Source organism: Hemicordylus capensis, chromosome 4 (assembly GCF_027244095.1).
Source record: "Hemicordylus capensis ecotype Gifberg chromosome 4, rHemCap1.1.pri, whole genome shotgun sequence".
Classification (NCBI taxonomy): Eukaryota; Metazoa; Chordata; class Lepidosauria; order Squamata; family Cordylidae; genus Hemicordylus; species Hemicordylus capensis.
Genome location: NC_069660.1, coordinates 6,053,688 through 6,073,663, shown reverse-complemented (window position 1 = coordinate 6,073,663; position 19,976 = coordinate 6,053,688). Strand labels below are relative to the sequence as shown.

General features: G+C 47.3%; 1 protein-coding gene across 1 annotated transcript in view; it reads right to left on the bottom strand.

Annotated features, from left to right (window-relative positions):
• The window catches only part of RSPO4 (R-spondin 4), a 51,865-nt gene extending 32,507 nt beyond the window's left edge, over positions 1-19,358 (bottom strand). The window contains exon 1 of the mRNA XM_053243139.1: positions 18,885-19,358. Within this exon, the coding sequence (XP_053099114.1) occupies positions 18,885-18,963 (79 nt within the window). The 5' untranslated portion in view covers positions 18,964-19,358. The remainder of the gene's footprint in view (positions 1-18,884) is intronic.
• Positions 19,359-19,976: the final 618 nt, after the last annotated feature.

The following is a 19,976-nucleotide window of genomic DNA, read 5'->3' as shown; positions in this document are numbered from 1 at the left end:
TTTCATGCAGGTGTGCAACTTTGCAGCACAATTGCAGTGTTAGTCTGGAGGCCAGACTCTGTAAATAACACCCTAGAGAGATCGACCGCTGGGACAATTGGAAATTAATTAATTAATCAACTGCACATTTTTATCCCACCTTTCAAGCTAAAAGAATTAAAACCAAGCACACTATTTCAAAAGACAGACTTTTTAAAAAGAAAGAAAAAAGTACAGATACATCAGAATAGCCGCAAGGCATTTCACACCACCAATTAATGTAAATCAGAGTCATGCCAGTGCAAGAGACTGAGCAGCTTTGAGCATCTGCTCAGCTGCATGCATGGCATGGAGAAAGTGGAGAGAGAGAAAAATTTTCTCCCTCTCCCATAATACTAGAACCAGGGGGCATCCCAGGAAACTGATTGCCAGGAAATCTAGGACCAACAAACGGAAGTACTTTTTCACACAATGCATAATCCATTTGTGGAATTCTCTGCCACAGGATGTGGTGACAGCCAACAACCTGGATGGCTTTAAGAGGGGTTTCGATCACTTCATGGAGGAGAGGTCTATCAATGGCTACTAGTCAGAGGGCTATAGGCCACCTCCAGCCCCAAAGGCAGGATGCCTGTGAGTACCAGTTGCAGGGGAGTAACAGCAGGAGAGAGGGCCTGCCCTCAACTCCTGCCTGTAGGCTTCCAGCGGCATCTGGTGGGCCACTGTGTGAAACAGGATGCTGGACTAGATGGGCCTCCTTGGGCCTGATCCAGCAGGGCTGTTCTTAGGTTTTTATGACCTTCTTGCATGTCAAAGGCCATTGTGACTGGGGATGATGGGAGCTGAAATCCAACAGCAGCTGGAGGCTCAAGACTGAGAACCCCTGCTCTGTGTAATCCTGGATAAACTGTGTGTCTTGCAATCCCAAAGTGATCATGTGGGGAGCAGTTACATGTATCGATGAGGCCAGACTTAAGTAGGGTGGGGAAATAATTCAGTGTAGGGGTGTGCAGAACTGGTTTGAATCGAGCCCGTTTCGATCAGTACTGGCCCAGTTCAACCGGTTCAAGCTCGAACTGGACCGGCCCTCTGCAAAAGGGGGCCAGTCAGAATTCAAACTAAACCAGGACAGGTTCGGAGGTCCAGTTCAGCCAGGTTAGGATGCTTGTAAAGTGAAATCCGGTAAGGGATTTACAAGCAAAGAGGATCCCTAATGCCAAAAAGGGGTTGAAAGGACGGGCAGGTGGGCAAGGTAGAGGTCACCTTACCTGTATTGGCAGCTCCCCAGCGGCGGCTCCCTGGCGTCTACTCTAGGGCCCGCTGGCACTCCCTCTGCCACCAACAGTGCAGGCAGGCAAGGACGCAAGTAGGCCATGCAAGCAACATCCCCACAGCAGTGTCTGCTGCAAAGCTGAATGGGCAGAACTGGGGGGATGCTGCTTGCTCAACTGGCCTGTGTTCTCACTCCCTTCGGAACCTGCAGCAGTGTGGCCAGGGTATACACCAGCTCCGTAATGGCATCATGTCAGCCACTATTTAACCTTTTCAACCAAAAGGTTCTCAAGCTGCTTTACATTTTAAAGAGAATAATTAAATAAAAGTAGCCTGTCCCCAAAGGATGGGCTCACAATCTAAAAAGTCTCCAGCCTCCCATGGTGGGGTAAGATGATCAAGAGGGTGGTGGCTGACCAGCTCCAAGCAGTCTTGGAGGAAACTGATTATCTAGACCCATTTCAAACTGCCTTTAGAGCAGGCTATGGGGTTGAGTCTGCCTTGGTCGGCCTGGTGGGTGACCTTTACTGGGGAATCGACAGAGGGAGTGTGACTCTGCTGGTTCTTTTGGATCTCTCGGCGGCATTCGATACCATCGACCATGGTATCCTTCTGGGTCGCCCGGGGGAAATGGGGATAGGAGGCACTGTTTTGCAGTGGTTCCACTTCTATCATCATCTTATTATTATTATTATTATTATTATTATTATTATTATTATTATTATTATTACATTTATATCCCGCTCTTCCTCCAAGGAGCCCAGAGCGGTGTACTACATACTTGAGTTTCTCTTTCAGTTTGAGTTTCTTTCTATCTCTCAGGCAGATTCCAGATGGTGGAGCTTGGTGACATTTCCTCTTCAAAACGGGAGCTATTATAAGGAGTCCCTCAAGGCTCCATTCTGTCACCAATGCTTTTTAATATCTACATGAAACCACTGGGTGAGGTCATCAGGGGATTTGGTGCTGTGTGTTATCAATATGCTGATGACACCCAAATCTATTTTTCCTTGCCATCGATATCAGGAAACAGCATTAGCCCCTTAAATGCCTGCCTACAGGCAGTAATGGACTGGATGAGGGATAATAAACTGAAGCTGAATCCAAATAAGGCAGAGGTGCTTATTGATGGGGGTCGTAATCTGCAAGATAGGTTAGTTTCCTATTCTGGATGGGGTTACACTCTGCCCATTCCTTGAGAGAATGACGTGAAAACAGTGGTGCACCAGCTGGTAACTTCCAGGTTGGACTACAGCAATGTGCTCTATGTAAGGTTGCCTTTTTTTGGAAACGTTAGTTAGTTCAAAATGTGGCAGCCAGATTGGTCTTGGGAGTATTCCGGACAGATAGCATTATGCCTGTTCTTAAACAGTTACATTGGCTGCTGATACGCTTCCAGGCAAAGCACAGAGTGCTAGTTATTACCTTGAAGCACTAAATGGCTTAGGTCCAGGTTACCTGAGAGAGTGCCTTTCTCTACAAGATCCCCACCATTCGTTAAGATCACCAGGAGGGATCTTCTGGTGGCAACCTGGAATTGGGCCTTTTCAGTTGTCGCCCCAGGTTGTGCAACATGCTCCCCATGGACAAAAGAGGAGTGTCTTCTTGGAGGCCTTCATGAGAGCCTTAAAGACTCATTTCTCCAGCCTGGCTTTTAATGATATCTCGTTTAAACCTTAATTATAATGACATTTAATCTGGTTTAAATGTTTCTTGATTTTAATTGTTTTATTACATGTTTTTGATTTCCATGTAAACTGTCCTGAGCCACTTCAGGATTGGTGGTATATAAATTGAATAAGTAAGTAAGTAAATAAAAAGACACTAGCAACTGCCACATAAGAACATAAGAACAGCCCTGCTGGATCAGGCCCAAGGCCTATCTAGTCCAGCATCTTTTTTCACACGGTGGAATGCCTCTGAGAAGTCCACAGGCAAGAGGGCATGCGCTGCTGTTACTCCCCTGCAACTGGTATTCTAAGGCATCTTGCCTCTGAGGCTGGAGGTGGCCTATAGCCGCTATACTAGTAGCCACTGATAGACCTGTCCTCTATGAATTTGTCCAAGCCCCTTTTAAATCCATCCAAGCTAGTAGCCATCCCATCCTGTGGCAGAGAATTCCATAGATTAAGAATGCACTGTGGGGGAATAGTACTTCCTTTTGTTGGTCCTAAATTTCCTGCCTTCAGTTTCATGGGATTTAGGAGAGGAGATCTGGTCTTGTGGTAGCAAGCATGACTTGTTCCCATAGCTAAGCAGGGTCTGCCCTGGTTGCATATGAATGGGAGACTTGATGTGTGAGCACTGCAAGATATTCCCCTTTGTGGATGGAGCCGCTCTGAGAAGAGCAGAAGGTTCCAAGTTCCCTCCCTGGCAGCATCTCCTAGATCGGGCTGAGAGAGACCCCTGCCTGCAACCTTGGAGAAGCTGCTGCCAGCCTGTGTAGACAATACTGAGCTAGATGGCCCAATAGTCTGACTCAGTATATGGAGCTTCCTATGTTCCTAGGCCTTCGTCTCTGGCCACCCAGATCCATCCATGAAGTTTACAAGCTATAGACCTCCCTCCACTGTTTGTGGCCTAGCAATTAGAATTCAGAGGCATGGTGCCTCTGAACACAGAGGCTTCACTTCATTCATCCATTCACTCATTCCAAATATTTCTATCCCACCCCTCCAGCATCTTGAGCTGGCTTACAATAAAAATGCAAGTCCAGTAGCATCCCGTACAAGCGGGACTCATTCCTGTTCCCCTCTCCCCTGTCCCTGGCCACCTCACTCTGCCTTGTCTTGCCCTCCTCCTTGAGGCATGGGCTGGATAATTGCCTGATGCCCCCAACTGGGCAGTAACCAACCTGCCCACCTATCTTTGCATCCCCTGATGCACACACAACGACGAAATCACTGCAGGATGCAACTTAGCGTGTCAACGAGCAGGCTAGGCTGGCTCCTTCATGATATCTCCACAGGCCAAACATCAAATGACAGGATCCATGAACAGATCTCCCCATACCTTTTACATGCACTAATAGCAGGCATGGGGGAGGATTTGGGTCAGGACTGCAGTGCTGGGTGTGAGGAGCTTTAGCCCCTTCTCCCTGCACCATTTTGCTGACTTAATCATTCAAGGGGGAGACAGGTGCAATATGGCTTCTAACGCTGTGCGAAACTTCAGATTGCTATTCTATCCGGCTGAGATTCAGGCTGAATCGGGCATCGAACTGCAAAATCCAAATTGAATGGCTAGACCTCCAAATCTCTTCAAACCAAATCAGCAATGTGTTCAAATCGATTCAAAGAGATCTGAAGAGATTTCCCTCACTGATTTCCAATCGCAAACATTTTAACTTGTCGAAACTGACCAAAGAGAGGGGATATGGTGTCTTCCATATATGGAAGCCACTGAAGGGGGAGAAAGAATCCTCAATTGAAACTGCTTTCTCAAGTTGGCCAATGACTTTGCTCCAACTTTCTGTCCCCTTCCAATCACAGTGCTTTGACAGAGGGATGTAGAAAGAATATATCAAGCTCTGCTCACTCCACCAAAGTACCTCCTACACACATGTCTCCAAATACAGCCAGTAGCAATTAGAAGGCATTGAGGGGTGTGGCGGGGGGGGGGGGAGTGGTCTGTTTTTACTGTGTGTCATAGCTTAGCTTCTTGTTCGACTTGACAGAAATCCTCCCTGCACCTCTTTGCTTGACATACAGCAGGCTCCTTCAGAAGGGGTTCTTGGTTCCCTGCTATTTGCTTCTCATTCCACCAGAAAGCAAGCCACTTATAACACTTTTTAAAACGTTCAAAAACTTGCCCTGCAGAAAAACCCCTGCACCTATTTGCATGAATTTTTTCAGGCACAATGCCCTCAGAAGGGCTTACGAATACCATGTTATTCCACATTGAGCTGTTGTGTGGTGTAGTGGTTAGAGTGCTGGACTAGGACCGGGGAGACCCGAGTTCAAATCCCCATTCAGCCATGAAACTAGCTGGGTGACTCTGGGCCAGTTACGCATCTCTCAGCCTAACCTACTTCACAGGGTTGTTGTGAAAGAGAAACTCAAGTATGTAGTACACCGCTCTGGGCTCCTTGGAGGAAGAACGGGATATAAATGTAATAATAATAATAATAATTTTAAAAAGCACAAATTTTAGGGCTTTCCCCTAAAAAAATGTTAGAGTTTGTTTTTTAGGAAAACCCTGCACCTATTTAACAGAAATTTGTTCAAGCCTCATGCACATTTAAGTGGCTACCATATCTGTAAGTTTCATCCCATTCTGCATTAGGCATTTTAATGATTCTCGGCATGATATCCTATGGACAAATATTCAGAGAACCAACCGAATGCTCAGATTCAAAACTTCAAAACTTCAGATTCAGATTGTTGTGTTTTAGATTATGTACACCGCCAAGAGATACATAAAGCAGGTGTTAGAGAGACAGAGAGATGGAGAGATAGAACGCCAAATCCTAATTGGGAGGATTTGAATCACCAAATAATACATGCTCCAAATACGGAATCTGAATACTGAATCTGAATACTGGATCAAAGAAGACCTCTTTTCATGCAGGCCTATTGGATGCCTGTATGTTTTCCCCCTCACAGAGGTCATATTTTAAGTGACACTGTTGCCCCAGTCAAAATCTCCTTCCCTCCACCTGAGGCTGCTTTTAGTGAAAGATGGACCTCTCATAACTTCAATAGTTTGCCTCTGAGCTCCACCCCCACCCCTTGCCCAGTAATTATCACACTTCCTACTCCTGCAGACCCACCAAAGTCTATGCAGGATTGTAAGAAGTTTGAACGATCCCTTAGGACATAGAATTAAGATGGAAAAGGGACAGGGAATGTGGTACAGTCTTCCTTCCTTCCTTCCTTCCTTCCTTCCTTCCTTCCTTCCTTCCTTCATTTATTTCCTTTCTTTCTTTCTTTCTTTCTTTCTTTCTTTCTTTCTTTCTTTCTTTCTTTCTTTCTCTCCACTGCGAGAACTTGGGAAGAAGCAAGCTACAAATCAACAAATACTATTTTGAACTTACACCTCAATCAGTGATGTAGCTGGGGGTGAGGGGGCCCGTGTCCGTCCCTCTCCCCGGTGGCCCCTTGGAGTGAGGGAGATAATGAAGAAAAGAGGGAGGTGTGGATCTGGGGGGCCCTCAGGAGCTGGGGGCCCCGGGTTCTTTGAACCCATCCACTCAATTATAACTACACCCCTGCCCTCAACATTGACCATAATAAGCAGGCTCTAGAGAGTAAGACATTCCGCAGGTGTTGCACACAAGCCCTATGCATGCATTATGTTCCACACACTGTGCAGAGTGCACACACATACAGATCAGTATGCACATACAGGTAATCAGACCTTATGTTCAACACACGCACGGTTGTACACTTCCTATCTGTACTTCCCAACTGTACCCACCAGTATGGGCCTAAGGGCCCATACCTAGGTTCACTTTTAAGATGCACACCTGTACAATAATTCACATAAGAACATGTACATATGCTCAGACACCTGCACACACATGCAACATAATGGCCTGGCTCACACAATCATTCAAATCGGGAAGTCTATTCACACGACACGAGCTGTCTGCTGATCATTCTAAAAGTACTGAGAAAATCAACTAACTGGCCTCTAAAATACCTCTGTTGGACCAGCACCTGTAGGATGCTGATCCAACCGAGCTGCTTGGGGTAACCCAGGCATCTTGAGTCATCTGGAGCACCAAGAGCCCTCTGCTCCTGGCTGCTCCAGAACGTGGCAGCCCCCGTTTTTTTTACCCAGGGTTTTACCGAGACGGTTTTACCTGTGGTTTGTTCTACCTCGGTAGGTGATTGTGTGCACATTCGCCCCCAGATAAATAGGCTTCCCCCTGTCCCAGAGATGAAAGTTTGGGCAGTATAGAAGTTAGATAGATAGATAGATAGATAGATAGATAGATAGATAGATAGATAGATAGATAGATAGATAGATAGATAGATTTCCAGCACCAAGCCAGGGGAAGGAGGGACCACGTCGAGCATGGCAGCTGCTCTAATGGCGGGTGCAGGGTACTCTGGGATTGGGAAGAGGAAGTCCTCTTTTGCTGAGCTTTTACCAGCTTTTGCTGAGCCGCTGCTCATGTGGGCGTGCAGTGTGGTGAAAGCAAAGTGGATAACTCTTGTCTGTTGAGGATGGCAGGCAAGCTCCTGCCTCCCCCACAGACTTCCCAAACGGCAGTGTGAAGTCATGTGAACAACCCCTAGGTCTGTTAGCAACGTTAGTGTGATTGTGTGTACCCACACCAAGATGGGAATCTCATATTCATCTTGGGCCATAAGCTACCTTGGCATGGGTTCACACATGCACACATTGGTAACCCACATTTGAATGATTGTTTGAACCAGGCCAGTGTCTGAATAGGGCTAGATACACAGTAAGCTCGCTTCAGGAAGATCTGGCGTTCTGCACAGAATACGGTTGTTCATACGACCTCTTAGGCTGGGGTTGGGTAGAGCTGGGGAGAAGGCAGGATCCCACCGACCTCCCCCCCCCACACAATCCTTGCAGCTCCGGGCACCATCACTCATGCACCCACATGATCAGTACTGCAGCGAGCAGCGCACCAATCCAAAGGCCAGGGGAAGGAGGCCCAGCCTCCACTATTTACTGTGTGAGGTATGTGCAGAGCATTGCAATACCTCCCAGCTGCTGGGACGCTCCTTCCCCTGGCCTCTATGGGCAATATGGCTGCTGGCAGTCCAAAAGGAGCTTCTGGCAGCAGCCCACTCGCCCACATGACCAGGCGGCCAGGTAGGAGGTGCACTTGCATCTTCATACCTCACTTTTAGCCCGGGTTCCAAACCTGGGCTACCCGACGGAGGAGCTCCAGGATCAGGAGTGACTCCAGTGGTTCTCACCACCAGCTCGACCCAGGCTAGCACTGCCCTACCCAGGTAGGGTGGGTCATGAGAATGACCTCATACGGTAGTCTGATGAGTGTTACTTTATGCCAGGTGCCCTTCGCTCTGGCACATCGACTGGAAAGGAAAGGCTGCATTCTTGACATCTCTAGGTGCATTCCATATCTTTTTCTTAGTCCAGCCTCTTCACAGGTACTGTGGGCAGAAAGGCCTGGGAGAGAACAGCCTGCTGCTTCACAATAGGCCTGCTCTTGCCAGCAGGTGTGTTTGGTTTACAACCGGAGCTGGGCAGAGCCAAGCCGAAGACTCCTCTGCTTGATGTGCTTGTCTCCATCCCTGACGTTTGCCTGCCCGTCTCTTCTTGCATCCCGACAAAGACTCAGCTGGAATCCAAGACATCAGAGCTTTACTTAAAGTATTTGTGTCTGGAGCTGTTGCCAGTGCCAATGGTTGCATGTCTGGCTTCATCTCCTGGAGCCTGCTTGGTCCAACTCACTCAGAAGGACCCAGCTTCCATTCATGAAATTCAGTGATTTGAACCTGAGAAGACCTCATTCAGTGTGAATTTCCTGAATGCTGGATAGAGGAAATCTAGATTGCAACCCAAATTCCTGTGTCTGTTCACCGAGGATTGTTTTATAGCTGCTTCCCCCATGTCTATAAGGAAATCTTATGTAGATTAACTTTTTTATATTATGATTAATTTATGTCAATGCTTTGGAATGCACTCCCTGCTGAAATTAGAGCCTCCCCATCTCTGACAATTTAAAAAAAAAAAATCTTTAAAGACATATTTGTTCACCCAGGCTTATAATTAAATACCATTTTAATAGTTTTAATATTGTTTAAAAATATTGTTTTAAGGTTTTAAATTGTTGTAATGTTTTAACTTTTTGTTGTCATTTATTTTAGCCAATGTCTTAATTTCTCTGTTGTCATTTCTCTGTTTTAATTAACATTTTAATGTTTTGTTTTCTGTTGTAAACCATCCAGAGACATACATTTTGGGCAGTATAAAAATATGTCAGATACATTAACTAAAGGTTCCTTCAGCAACAACTCCATTTTCTCCTTCTCCTTCCCCTCCCTTTTCCTTTCTGACTCCTCCCACACACACAGGATCCCCCTGGGACAAATGTCCAAACAAACAGACTGCAAAAGATTACTGTGCAGAATGCTACAGGTGTGTTTCACAAGTTCCTGCCTATAAGTCTCAGCTGCGCACTTGCGCGATCGTAGAATTAGGGAGCCATTTCCAAGGGCTGCTTCGGGGATGGATGCAATGTGATGGGCTCTGCATCCCAACAGCATGTTTGTCTCCCAGCAAGAATCCTACAAGCAACACTGTCATTCTCCAAACGTCTCAAGGATGAGAACCTAGAGAACCCTAACCCTGTTATGATCCGCAGTGTGCATGTGATAGAAAGGCATACAAAGGTGTGTTCGTGGTGTTTGTGCCACTCCCTGTTAGTCTGACATGTGCAGGCGGTGGAAACCAAATTACCCCACCACAGCTGGTGCCATGAATAGCCATGTGTGGCATCACCAAAGCCCTGTTCACACACTAAGTTTAACACACATACAAGCAGTGCACAGTGTTCACACATACAGATCTGTATGAATGTACAGATTCAGACATGACGTTCAACACGTTTACAGTAATACACTTTGCATTTGAGGAGGCCTTTACCCTGGTTCTCCTTGAAAATGAATGTCATTCACACAGAAACCTGAACAGTACAGACACTTCTACTGTATGCACATACCACATAATGTCTGAAGGGGGCTCTGGTGTCAGTGCATTGCACTGAAGTGCCCAGATTGCTTTCATGCCAGTTACCTAATTTGGGGGACAAAAGATCTGGGGAACCACAAAACCAGTGCAAATGGCTAAGTCCACCTGAAGAAAAGAGGTGTCTAGAAGTTTATTTCATTTTCCATTCCTTTATTTTTCTGGTCTGGCACTACTCAAAAGTGCAATATAGATTATTACTACTGTTAATAATCATTTGAACTTTCTGCGTCTTTGTCTGTAAAAGCTATCTGGGGGTTGGCAGGATTGGAAGAGGAAATCCTCCCTCTTTTGCAGGAGGGCCATTTTCACCTGGAGATGTGGCCTTCTTGTTCCCTTGGAAGCGGCAGCAGTAGCAGGGCTCAGGGCAGAGCCTCGCTGGCAAGCAGACGCTGCTCCTGGACCAGACATTGTCATTCAGAGGAATGAGGTTGTCCTGGACAAGATTAACCGCAGCAGCTAGTTAGCCAGAGCCCTTCCTGCTCACTGCACAGCACAGTACATGACAGCGCCTAAACTTTAATGAGCTGTATCGTTTTTCCATATGCTGAATGCCAAGTATTGCTCAAATCTTCAAGACAGCATAAAATCCATCCGGTTTCTATAAAATCCATCAGATCTGTCCAGTTCTCCAACATCAGACTCAGACACATGGCTTTGTGTTTTCCCCTCTGCTTACCATTTATTTCCCTTCTTATGGAGAGCGGGCTCCATTATTTAGGAACATAGAAAGCTGCCATATACGGAGTCAGACCCTTGGTCCATCGAGCGTAGTATTGTCTACACTGACTGGCAGTGGCTCTCCCAGCGCTACCTGGAGATGCCACCAGGAATTGAACCCGGGACCTTCTGCATGCAAGGAGGTGCTGTACCTCTGAGCTATGGCCACAACTCCTAAGGAGAGTGATGCACATATGTCTTACAGCAGACAGTACTCACATGTGGTCACCCATCCAACTAAAAACCAAGGCAAAACCTGCTTAGCAAAGGGGACAGCCTCTCTCAGGAACACTTTGGCAGAAGGCCATTGTGGCTGGGGGTGATAGGGGTGATACTGGGAACCCAAGGCTGGTAACTGCTGTTCTAGGGAGCCCAAGAACCCAGCTCCACGTCCCTGTGCCATGGGGTATGGCTGCCATTCATCTAGGCAGCAGCAGAGTACTAAAGGGAGCCAGGCGGCAAGGCAAGGCTACAGCCAGGCTCACCCACCTGCTGACACCCCCCCACACACACACACACACACTGGCCTGTACCAGCTGCCAGCTGGCACCCATGCATGATAGAAAGGGTTTCCAACTTGACGGAGCAGGGGACTCAGGGCTGTCCCTAGAGAGCCCTGGCAGGGGGCAGGCCCTGGGTCCAATCAGCCAGTGTGGGGGCCCCTTCCAGTTAATTTGAATGGGGGTTCAAAGAGAAGGGCCAGGGGCAATCACCCTGCTTGCCATGCCCGAAGGACAACCCTGAGGGGGCTGATTATCACGGGTGTCCAGAGCAGGGGGCGAGCAGGGAGAGTTGCACCCCCTGGTTTGAGCCAGTTCCCACTGGACTCCATACTCCCAGAGCGCAGGGGACTATTGGATTGTTGGCTTTGACAACCCCACCCCCCTGGGAAAGGTCCGGCAGAAACTCCTGCTGACCAGAAGACTGCCAGGTTGCCCAAGATTCCCCTTTACTTATACATATGATTCAGCACAGGAAGGCAAGGTCCATTCCCGGGTTCCAAACCTGGGCTACCCAACGGAGGAGCTCCAGGATCAGGAGTGACACCAGTGGTTCTCACCACCAGCTCGACCCGGGCAGGGCAGGTCATGAGAATGACCTCAGAGTCTGATGCGTGTCACTTTATGCCAGGTGCCCTTCGCTCCGGCACATCGACTGGAAAGGAAAGGCTGCGTTCTTGACATCCCTGGGTGCACTCCATGTCTTTTTCTTGCTCCAGCCTCTTCACAGGTACTGTGGGCTGATGTAGTCAGCCCATCCCTGTTGTCCACCCTACTAGGACCACCATCTGCTGGCACCCTGCTTGTTACAGGAGGGGAACCGGGAGATCAGTGAGATCATGGGAGAACCTCTGTTCTGCATGTGATCCAGACTCTGGACGTGTGAGCACCTTGGCTCTGGAGTCAGAAGCTGGTTTAGAGGCTGATGGTGAAGCTCCATGTTGCAACTCAAGGGATGGCCAAAAGTGGCCCGTCCATGGCAGTGCCAGATGGACCACTGCGCTGCTGCAGCCACACTTCATCTCAGATGCCCCACAAAACCCTCCGCCAGTTTTAGCTTCTTCAGTGGCTGTTCAAAGCCAAGGAAGCAGCCTGGCAGGAGATGGAAGCTGCCTCTTCCCTTGAGTTCCCAGCATGGCCAGGGGAGGGAAGGGAATTCCCTACACAGTTGGGTGATGCTCCCTGACCTCCCCACACCATCTGCTGGAGTTACACACAGGTCAGAATGCTGAAGGGAGCTTAGAAACATAGGAAGCTGCTTTATACCGAGTCAGACCATTCGTCCATCTGGCTCAGTATTGTCTTCACAGACTGGCAGCAGCTTCTCCAAGGCTGCAGGCAGGACTCTCTCTCAGCCTTATCATGCAGATGCCAGGGAAGGAACTTGGAACCTAGATGCTCTTCCCAGAGCAGCCCCATTATCCCCTGAGGGGAATCTCTTGCAGTGCTCACACTTCTAGTCTCCCATTCATATGCAACCAGGGTGGACCCTGCTTAGCAAAGGGGACAAGTCCTGCTTGCTACCACGAGGCCAGCTCTCCTCCTCATAGGAACATAGGAAGCTGCCATATACTGAGTCAGACCATAGGTCCATCTAGCTCAGTATTGTCTTCACAGACTGGCAGTGGCTTCTCCAAGGTTGCAGGCAGGACTCTCTCTCAGCCCTATCCTGGAGATGCTGCCAGGGAGGGGACTTGGAACCTTCTGCATGCAAGCCGGCAGGTGGATTACCACAAGACCAGCTCTCCTGGTCCTTGCATCGCCTTGGCAATCCAAGGAATGCGGCTCTTTCCACCACAAGCAGCACACCCTGCCCATGCCACAGGGGCCCCTCTGCAATAACGGGCAAGGCGAGGGCCAGCTTGACAGCCCTCCAAAATAGATATCCATTAAAACAAACAAACCATGCCCAGGGCAAGTGGAGCAGAGAGGGGCAGAGAGTGGAGCAGAGAGGGGCAGTTATACTGTCTAACTGGTAGCTCAGAGAGGCAGATGGGGACGGATGGGGTTAGAGATAGGCTCTCAGGGGAGATAGTGTGTGTTGGGGGAATGGTGGGGTTCCAGGGAGGTACTAGGCAGAAGCTTATCATGCCGGGCTTGTGGTGTAGTGGTTAGAGTGCTGAACTAGGACCGGGGAGACCCGAGTTCAAATCCCCACTCAGACTCATGAGACTTGCTGGGTGTCTCTGGGCCAGTCACTTCTTTCTCAGCCTAACCTACTTCACAGGGTTGTTGTGAAAGAGAAACTCAAGTATGTAGTACACTGCTCTGGACTCCTTGGAGGAAGAGCGGGATATAAATGTAATAATAATAATAATAACAACAACAGCAGCAGCAGCAGCAGCAACAATAACAACAACCACTGGGATGGTTGTAGGCAGCCTACAAGAAAGAACAAGTCAAGAACCGAGCAGAAAAATAAGCCACTGCATGGTCAATATTTGCACAATATAAGTGGAAAATCAGACATCACCAAGACCTGGCAATGGCTTAAGAATGGCAACTTGAAGAAAGAAACAGAGGGTTTAATACTGGCTGCACAAGAATCAGGCACTAAGAACAAATGCAATAAGAGCAAAAGTCGGAAAATCCACAACAAACAGCAAGTGCCGCCTTTGCAAAGAAGCAGATGAAACCGTGGACCACCTAATCAGCTGTTGTAAAAAGATCGCACAGACTGACTACAAACAAAGGCATGACAAAGTAGCAGGGATGATACACTGGAACATCTGCAAAAAATACAAGCTACCTGTAGCCAAGAATTGGTGGGACCATAAAATTGAAAAAGTTGAAGAAAATGAAGATGTAAAAATATTATGGGACTTCAGACTACAAACAGACAAACATCTGCCACACAACACACCAGATATAACTGTATTCAAGAAGAAATAAAAACAAGTCAAAGTAATAGACATAGCAATACTAGGGGATAGCAGAATAGAAGAAAAAGAAATAGAAAAGATCACATAATGCAAAGATCTACAAATTGAAATTGAAAGGCTGTGGCAGTAAAAGACCAAAATAATCCCAGTGGTAATTGGCACCCTAGGAGCAATTCCAAAACACCCTGAAGAGCACCTCAACATCATAGGGGGCCACAGAAATCACCACCAGCCAATTACAAAAAACAACTTTTCTGGGAACAGCCTATTTTTTGTGACGATATCTATAATAACCAGCAGTATTGATGATAAAATTCAGCCATCCCAGGTCCTTGGGAAGGATTCGATGTCTGGATAAAACAAACCAGTCAATAACACCTGTCTGACTGTGTAAACAAGAAATAATTATAATGAATAAGATACTGCATTTGTTAGCTGCCCCATAACAAATTGTTCTCTGGGCAGCATTGTTCTTCATGGGTCTTGCAAACTTTGCAATGAGTGTGAGGACAGGCGCTTCTTCCAAAGCCTGCAAGGGGCCAAGTGGTCCAAAAGATGCTCTGATGCTGAGGGCCGGGGGAGGGGAAGGGCAGTATGTCACCACCCTCAATAATCTGCCACCTGAGGTACTGCCTCACCTTGCCTCAGGAAAGGGCTGCCCATGTGTCTTTGGGTTTCCTTTCTCCCCCCCCCCTACAGTAATTACTCCAGGTGCTTTTTCTAAAGTGCTTTGCATCTGTTTCATCCAGTTAGACTCAATATAAAAACGTCCCCTAACCCCACCCACCCACCCACACCGCTCCAACACTGCATTCATTTCCATTCTCTTCATGCTGGAAGCAGATCTTCCACACACTCTTGCAGTGAGTAAGCAGTGGCTGTGGAGAGAAATAACCTGCAATCCAGATGCCCTTGGCAAGTCTTTCTCTCCAGATTACCTTAGGTCAGGTGTTGGGGTGTTTTTAACACTAAAGTACATCTGCAGAAACGCAAACCCTTGAAGGGTGTATCGTATCTGCCACTCAGGATAGATGCTATTGTAGTTCTATGAAAACTGAAAATAAATGAGCCTTGAATGGGTCAGGCCTAAGATACAGCTAAAAGAACAGCATCCATAATCCCACAATAAGCAGCCAGATGCCTCTGGGAATGGGAAGGCCAGAAGCAGGGCTCAAAAGAAACAGCAACTGATAGGCAGAGGCAGGCTGCCTCTGAACATGGAGGTTCTATTTAGTCGGCATGGCTGGTAAATAACGGTTAGCAGACTTGTTCTGTACAAAATTTGCCTCATCCTGCCTTAAAGGAGGATGAAACTGTTTACTTCGATCCTTTCCAGTCTGGCTTCTGGCCTGGTTATGGGATGAAAACTGCCTTGGTCGCTCTGGAGGATGACCTATGTTGGGAGATAGATGGGGGGAGTGTGACCCTGTTGGTTCTCCTAGACTTCTCAGAGGCCTGGGCTGGGACTTGGAGGCATAGCTATATGATGGTTCCGCTCCTACCTGGAGGGTCATGCTCAGATGGTGGTGCTGGGGGGTCCTGATGGGGTCACACGCCCTGTGAAATACCAAGTTCACAGCTTGGGTCTTCGATGCTGCCTGTGGAGACACAGGTGGCAGCAAAGTGCAGGAGCGCCTTTTACCGGCTACGGGTGGTACGCCCGCTGTGACCCTACTTGGAGAAGCTGGACCTGACCTCAGTCACTCATGCACTGGTAACATCCAGATTGGACTGCTGCAATCAATGTGCTCTATGTGAGGCTGCCCTTGAAGACAGTTTGGAAGCTTCAGCTGGTCCAGAATGCTGCTGCAAGGATGCTTGTGGGTGCTAGTTGCTCCTCAAGGATCATGCATATCCTGCAGCAGCTTTACTGGTTGCCAGTTTGCTTCCAGACCCAATTCAAAGTGCTGGTCTTGACCTTTAAATCCCTACACAGCTTGGGGCTGGGATATCTCTTAAACCGCATTTGCCCAAACAAATCTGCCAGGGCTCTTCATTCATCATCTTGTGCCTCGCTCGCAGCCCTGCCATTCACAGAGATTCAGATGACAGAGACAAAAACATAAGGACATAAGAACAGCCCTGCTGGATCAGGCCCAAGGAAGCCCATCTAGTCCAGCATCCTGTTTCACACAGTGGCCCACCAGATGCCGCTGGGAGCTTACAGGCAGGAGTTGAGGGCATGCCTTCTCTCCTGCAGCTGGTACTCAGAGGCATCCTGCCTCTGAGGCTGGAGGTGGTCTGTAGCCCTCCGACTAGTAGCCCTTGATAGACCTCTCCTACATGAAGTGATCCAAACCCCTCATAAAGCCATCCAGGTTGTTGGCTGTCACCACATCACGTGGAAGAGAATTCCACAAGTTGATGATGCATTGTGTGAAAAAGTACTTGTTGGTCCTAGATTTCCCGGCGATCAATTTCATAGGATGACCCCTGGTTCTAGTGTTATGTGAGAGGGAGAAGAATTTCTCTCTGTCCACTTTCTCCACACCATGCATGATTTTATAGACCTCTATCATGTCTTCCTGCAGTCGTCTTTTTTCTAAACTAAATAGCCCCAGGTGTTGTAGTCTTGCCTCATAAGGAAGGTGCTCTAGGCCCCTGTTCATCTTGGTTGCCCTCTTCTGCACCTTTTCCAGTTCTACAATGTCCTTTTTTAGATGTGGTGACCAGAATTGTATGCAGTACTCCAGGTGTGGCCACACCATAGTTTTTGTATAAGGGCGTTATAATATTAGCAGTTTTCTTTTCAGTCCCCTTCTTAATGATCCCTAGCATGGAATTGGCCTTTTTTCACAGCTGCCAAGGGATGTTTCACAGTTTCACAGAGACAGGGCATTCTCAGTTGTGGCCCCCTGGCTATGGAATGCCCAACCAGAGGTTGTTTGCCAATCTCCTTCCCTTAGGTTTGTTTAAAAAAAAAAAAATCTAAAAACCCATCTGTTTAGAGAGGCTTTTAAAATCTTTTAATGATAAATTGATGGTCTTTTTAAAAAAGGTTTGTAATGAGTTTGTTTTAATTGGATTCATTTCATGCTGTGTTTTATTTGTTTTGTTGTTTTAAACTTTATATTACTTTTACTGTTGTGAGCCACCCCGAGCAATATTGTACTGGAGGGGTGGGATGTGAATATTTTTAATATAATAAATAATAATAAAGTTATCTATGCTAATAGTGATAACCACATCTTGCAGCACTGAATGCCATAAGTTAATTACGTGCTCTGTGAAGCATTTTTTAAAATCTGCCCTGAACCCCCTACCATACATTTTCATAAGATCTAGTAGAATAAATACAGGGAGAAGAAATTCCATTTGTTTTGTTCACATCAGCCATAATTTTACAAACCGCTATCAGGTCCTGTATCAGGAGAAAGTAAGTTGTCCTTTTTCTAAGGCAGGGAGTTCCAATCTTGGGTCCCCAGATGTTGTTGGACTACAACTCTCATCATTCCCAGCCACAGTGGCCAAAGGCCATGATGGGAGTTGTAGTCTAACAACATCTGAGGACGCAAAGTGGGAGTCCCTGTTCCAAACTAAAAAAACCCATAACATAGATTAGCCTTTTGCTTGTAGAGAAGATCCTCCCAACCTCTTAATCGTCTTGGTTATTCTTCACAGCACCTTTTTGCTCATCGTTCTCACCTGCTGCAATGTCCATATTGTTACCAAACAATGATATATACATTTATGTACATGCATAATGTGCATAGCATTATCTATGCTAATAGTGATAACCACATCTTGCAGCACTGAATGCCATAAGTTATGCGCGTGCGTGCACACACACGCACACACACACACACACACACACAAATACTCATGAACTTGGGAGGATCATATTAACACAATTGAGTTTTTTGGCGACAAAGTGAAAATGTTGTATATTGCCCAGAGACACAGGTTTGGGGTGCCATATAAACAGGTCAAATGAATAAGTAAACAAACAAATAAAATGGGACAATTCTTTCGCAGCACCAGTGCGAGGACTGAATCAGTCTTGAGAATGCTTCAGCTGGAGCTGTGCAGGGCTGGGACTGAGAGTCAGGTTCTGGTCCCATGACTTTCGGGGCTCTGGAGCTAGCGGAGGGAGAGCTTTGATGCTCATGTTCCCATCAGCTCTTTCTGACTAGAGACGGAGGATCGTGCCCACCCAGCCCACTATCATTTCCATAGACAAGTTCTCGGGGTTTTTGAAATCCTCAAGAAATCCCCAAAACCTGTTTGACCAAAGACAAAAAGAGGACAAAGAGGGGCCAGGACTAATGAGTGTACAGAATATCGCAGGAAGAGAAGATGCTTCTGACATCTCTGTGAGTAGCCCAGGATCCCTCCTGCCCTTTAAATCTTCTCCAGAACTGTGTGTTGACCAGCGTTTCTGATGACCGAGCAAAATACTGTTAAGTGTCTTCTACTTCTACTGGTCAGGGACAGTATCAATGAAGACTGAGATTGAAATGACCAAATGAAGAGCCCCAAAGGTGGCAAAGCGGCAAGGGATAACTACAGGCATTTGCATCTCGGCTGGCCTTTCAGTCGGTGTGTATTTATGTCCTGAATTCAGGTCCAGCTGGGTCTACCCAAAGCTGTGCATGCAACCCCTGACCCAGACAAAACTCAACATGTCCTGAAAACACTTTCTGGAGTTTTCTGAACCAGAGTGTGATGAGTGGTAATACAGACCCCCACCCCAGGATTCACAAGACCCATTCAACCCAACACATGTGCTGGGAAAAGAGCAAAGGCTCAAGTAGGACTCACCACCTCAAAGGCAGTGGTGCGAATCCATTGGAGCCTTTGCAGCTATCAAGGCAAAACGACCGAGCGCGACCCATACCTTGTTTCTTCCTTCTGGCTTGTGTGAGCATTTCCATGGAGTTTATGAATAACAGCAACAGAACAAGTATCCCCTGCATCTGGCCAGGAGTAAATTGGGGCAAGGAAAGAATCAGATCATCCAAGAGAGTGACGTTCTGCCAAATGCAGACTGAGCAAAGGAGAGAAAGCAGCTCTTGCAGCAGCAGCAGCAACAACAACAACAAGAAAAGAAAAGATGTTCACAGCATCCCCCAGGAGTGGGATCTTGGCATGAAGTGGTCACGAAATACAGGCTCTGTGGTGGCATGGAGCATGCCTCACAGGAGAAGGCAGGCATTCAGTCTGTCATCAGAGTCATGGTACCAAAGAAGCAGGACGGGCAGGTCCGGAAGACTCTTATAAGCTGAGGTCCCCCTCCTCACCTGTCCCATGCGCAATACGAGAAGATCCCACGTCAAGGAAACCAACTGAAGCAAGTTTGCCACTCCAGAAAGCATCAGCCTTCACCTCTGCTGGGAAGTGCTGGGCTGCATTGCACTGCTCAGGCTGAACTTCTGCCATGGTTGGGAAACCAGGTTCAATGTAAAACCTTCCCAATGGCTGGGGTGGAGTCAGGGAATTAACTGTCTCTCTGCCGACAAGCTGCTCTTTCACCCTTGCCCCCAGTCTCCGTAGCCCCCCGTGAAATCCCTGACAGACTTTCTGGATTAGTCAGACACAAATGCCGGTCTCTCCTCGAGACTTTATTTCAGAAAGGGGAAATTTAATCACTTCAATTTACTCCGCCGCATTCCATAGGACAAACGCGGTGTGTCTTGGCAGGGGGCAAGAGCAACCAGAAAGAGAGAATCAAAAGAATCCTGCACTTGCTTTTTTACAGCCACCACTTACTACAGCAACTAATAAATTTTCATTTGATTGCTACTGACCTGGGACGTCTCTTTTCAAACTTTATCTCTGCACGACCGAAGAATATTGTTCCTTCCAGTGAGCAAAACAACAGCAGATCTCTCTGCATTTATCGAGTCATCTCGTCTGTTCACTAATTCTAGTGCTCAGTGTTTCATTTTCCACAAATAGTTGGCAACAACTGACATTCTCCATATCCCTG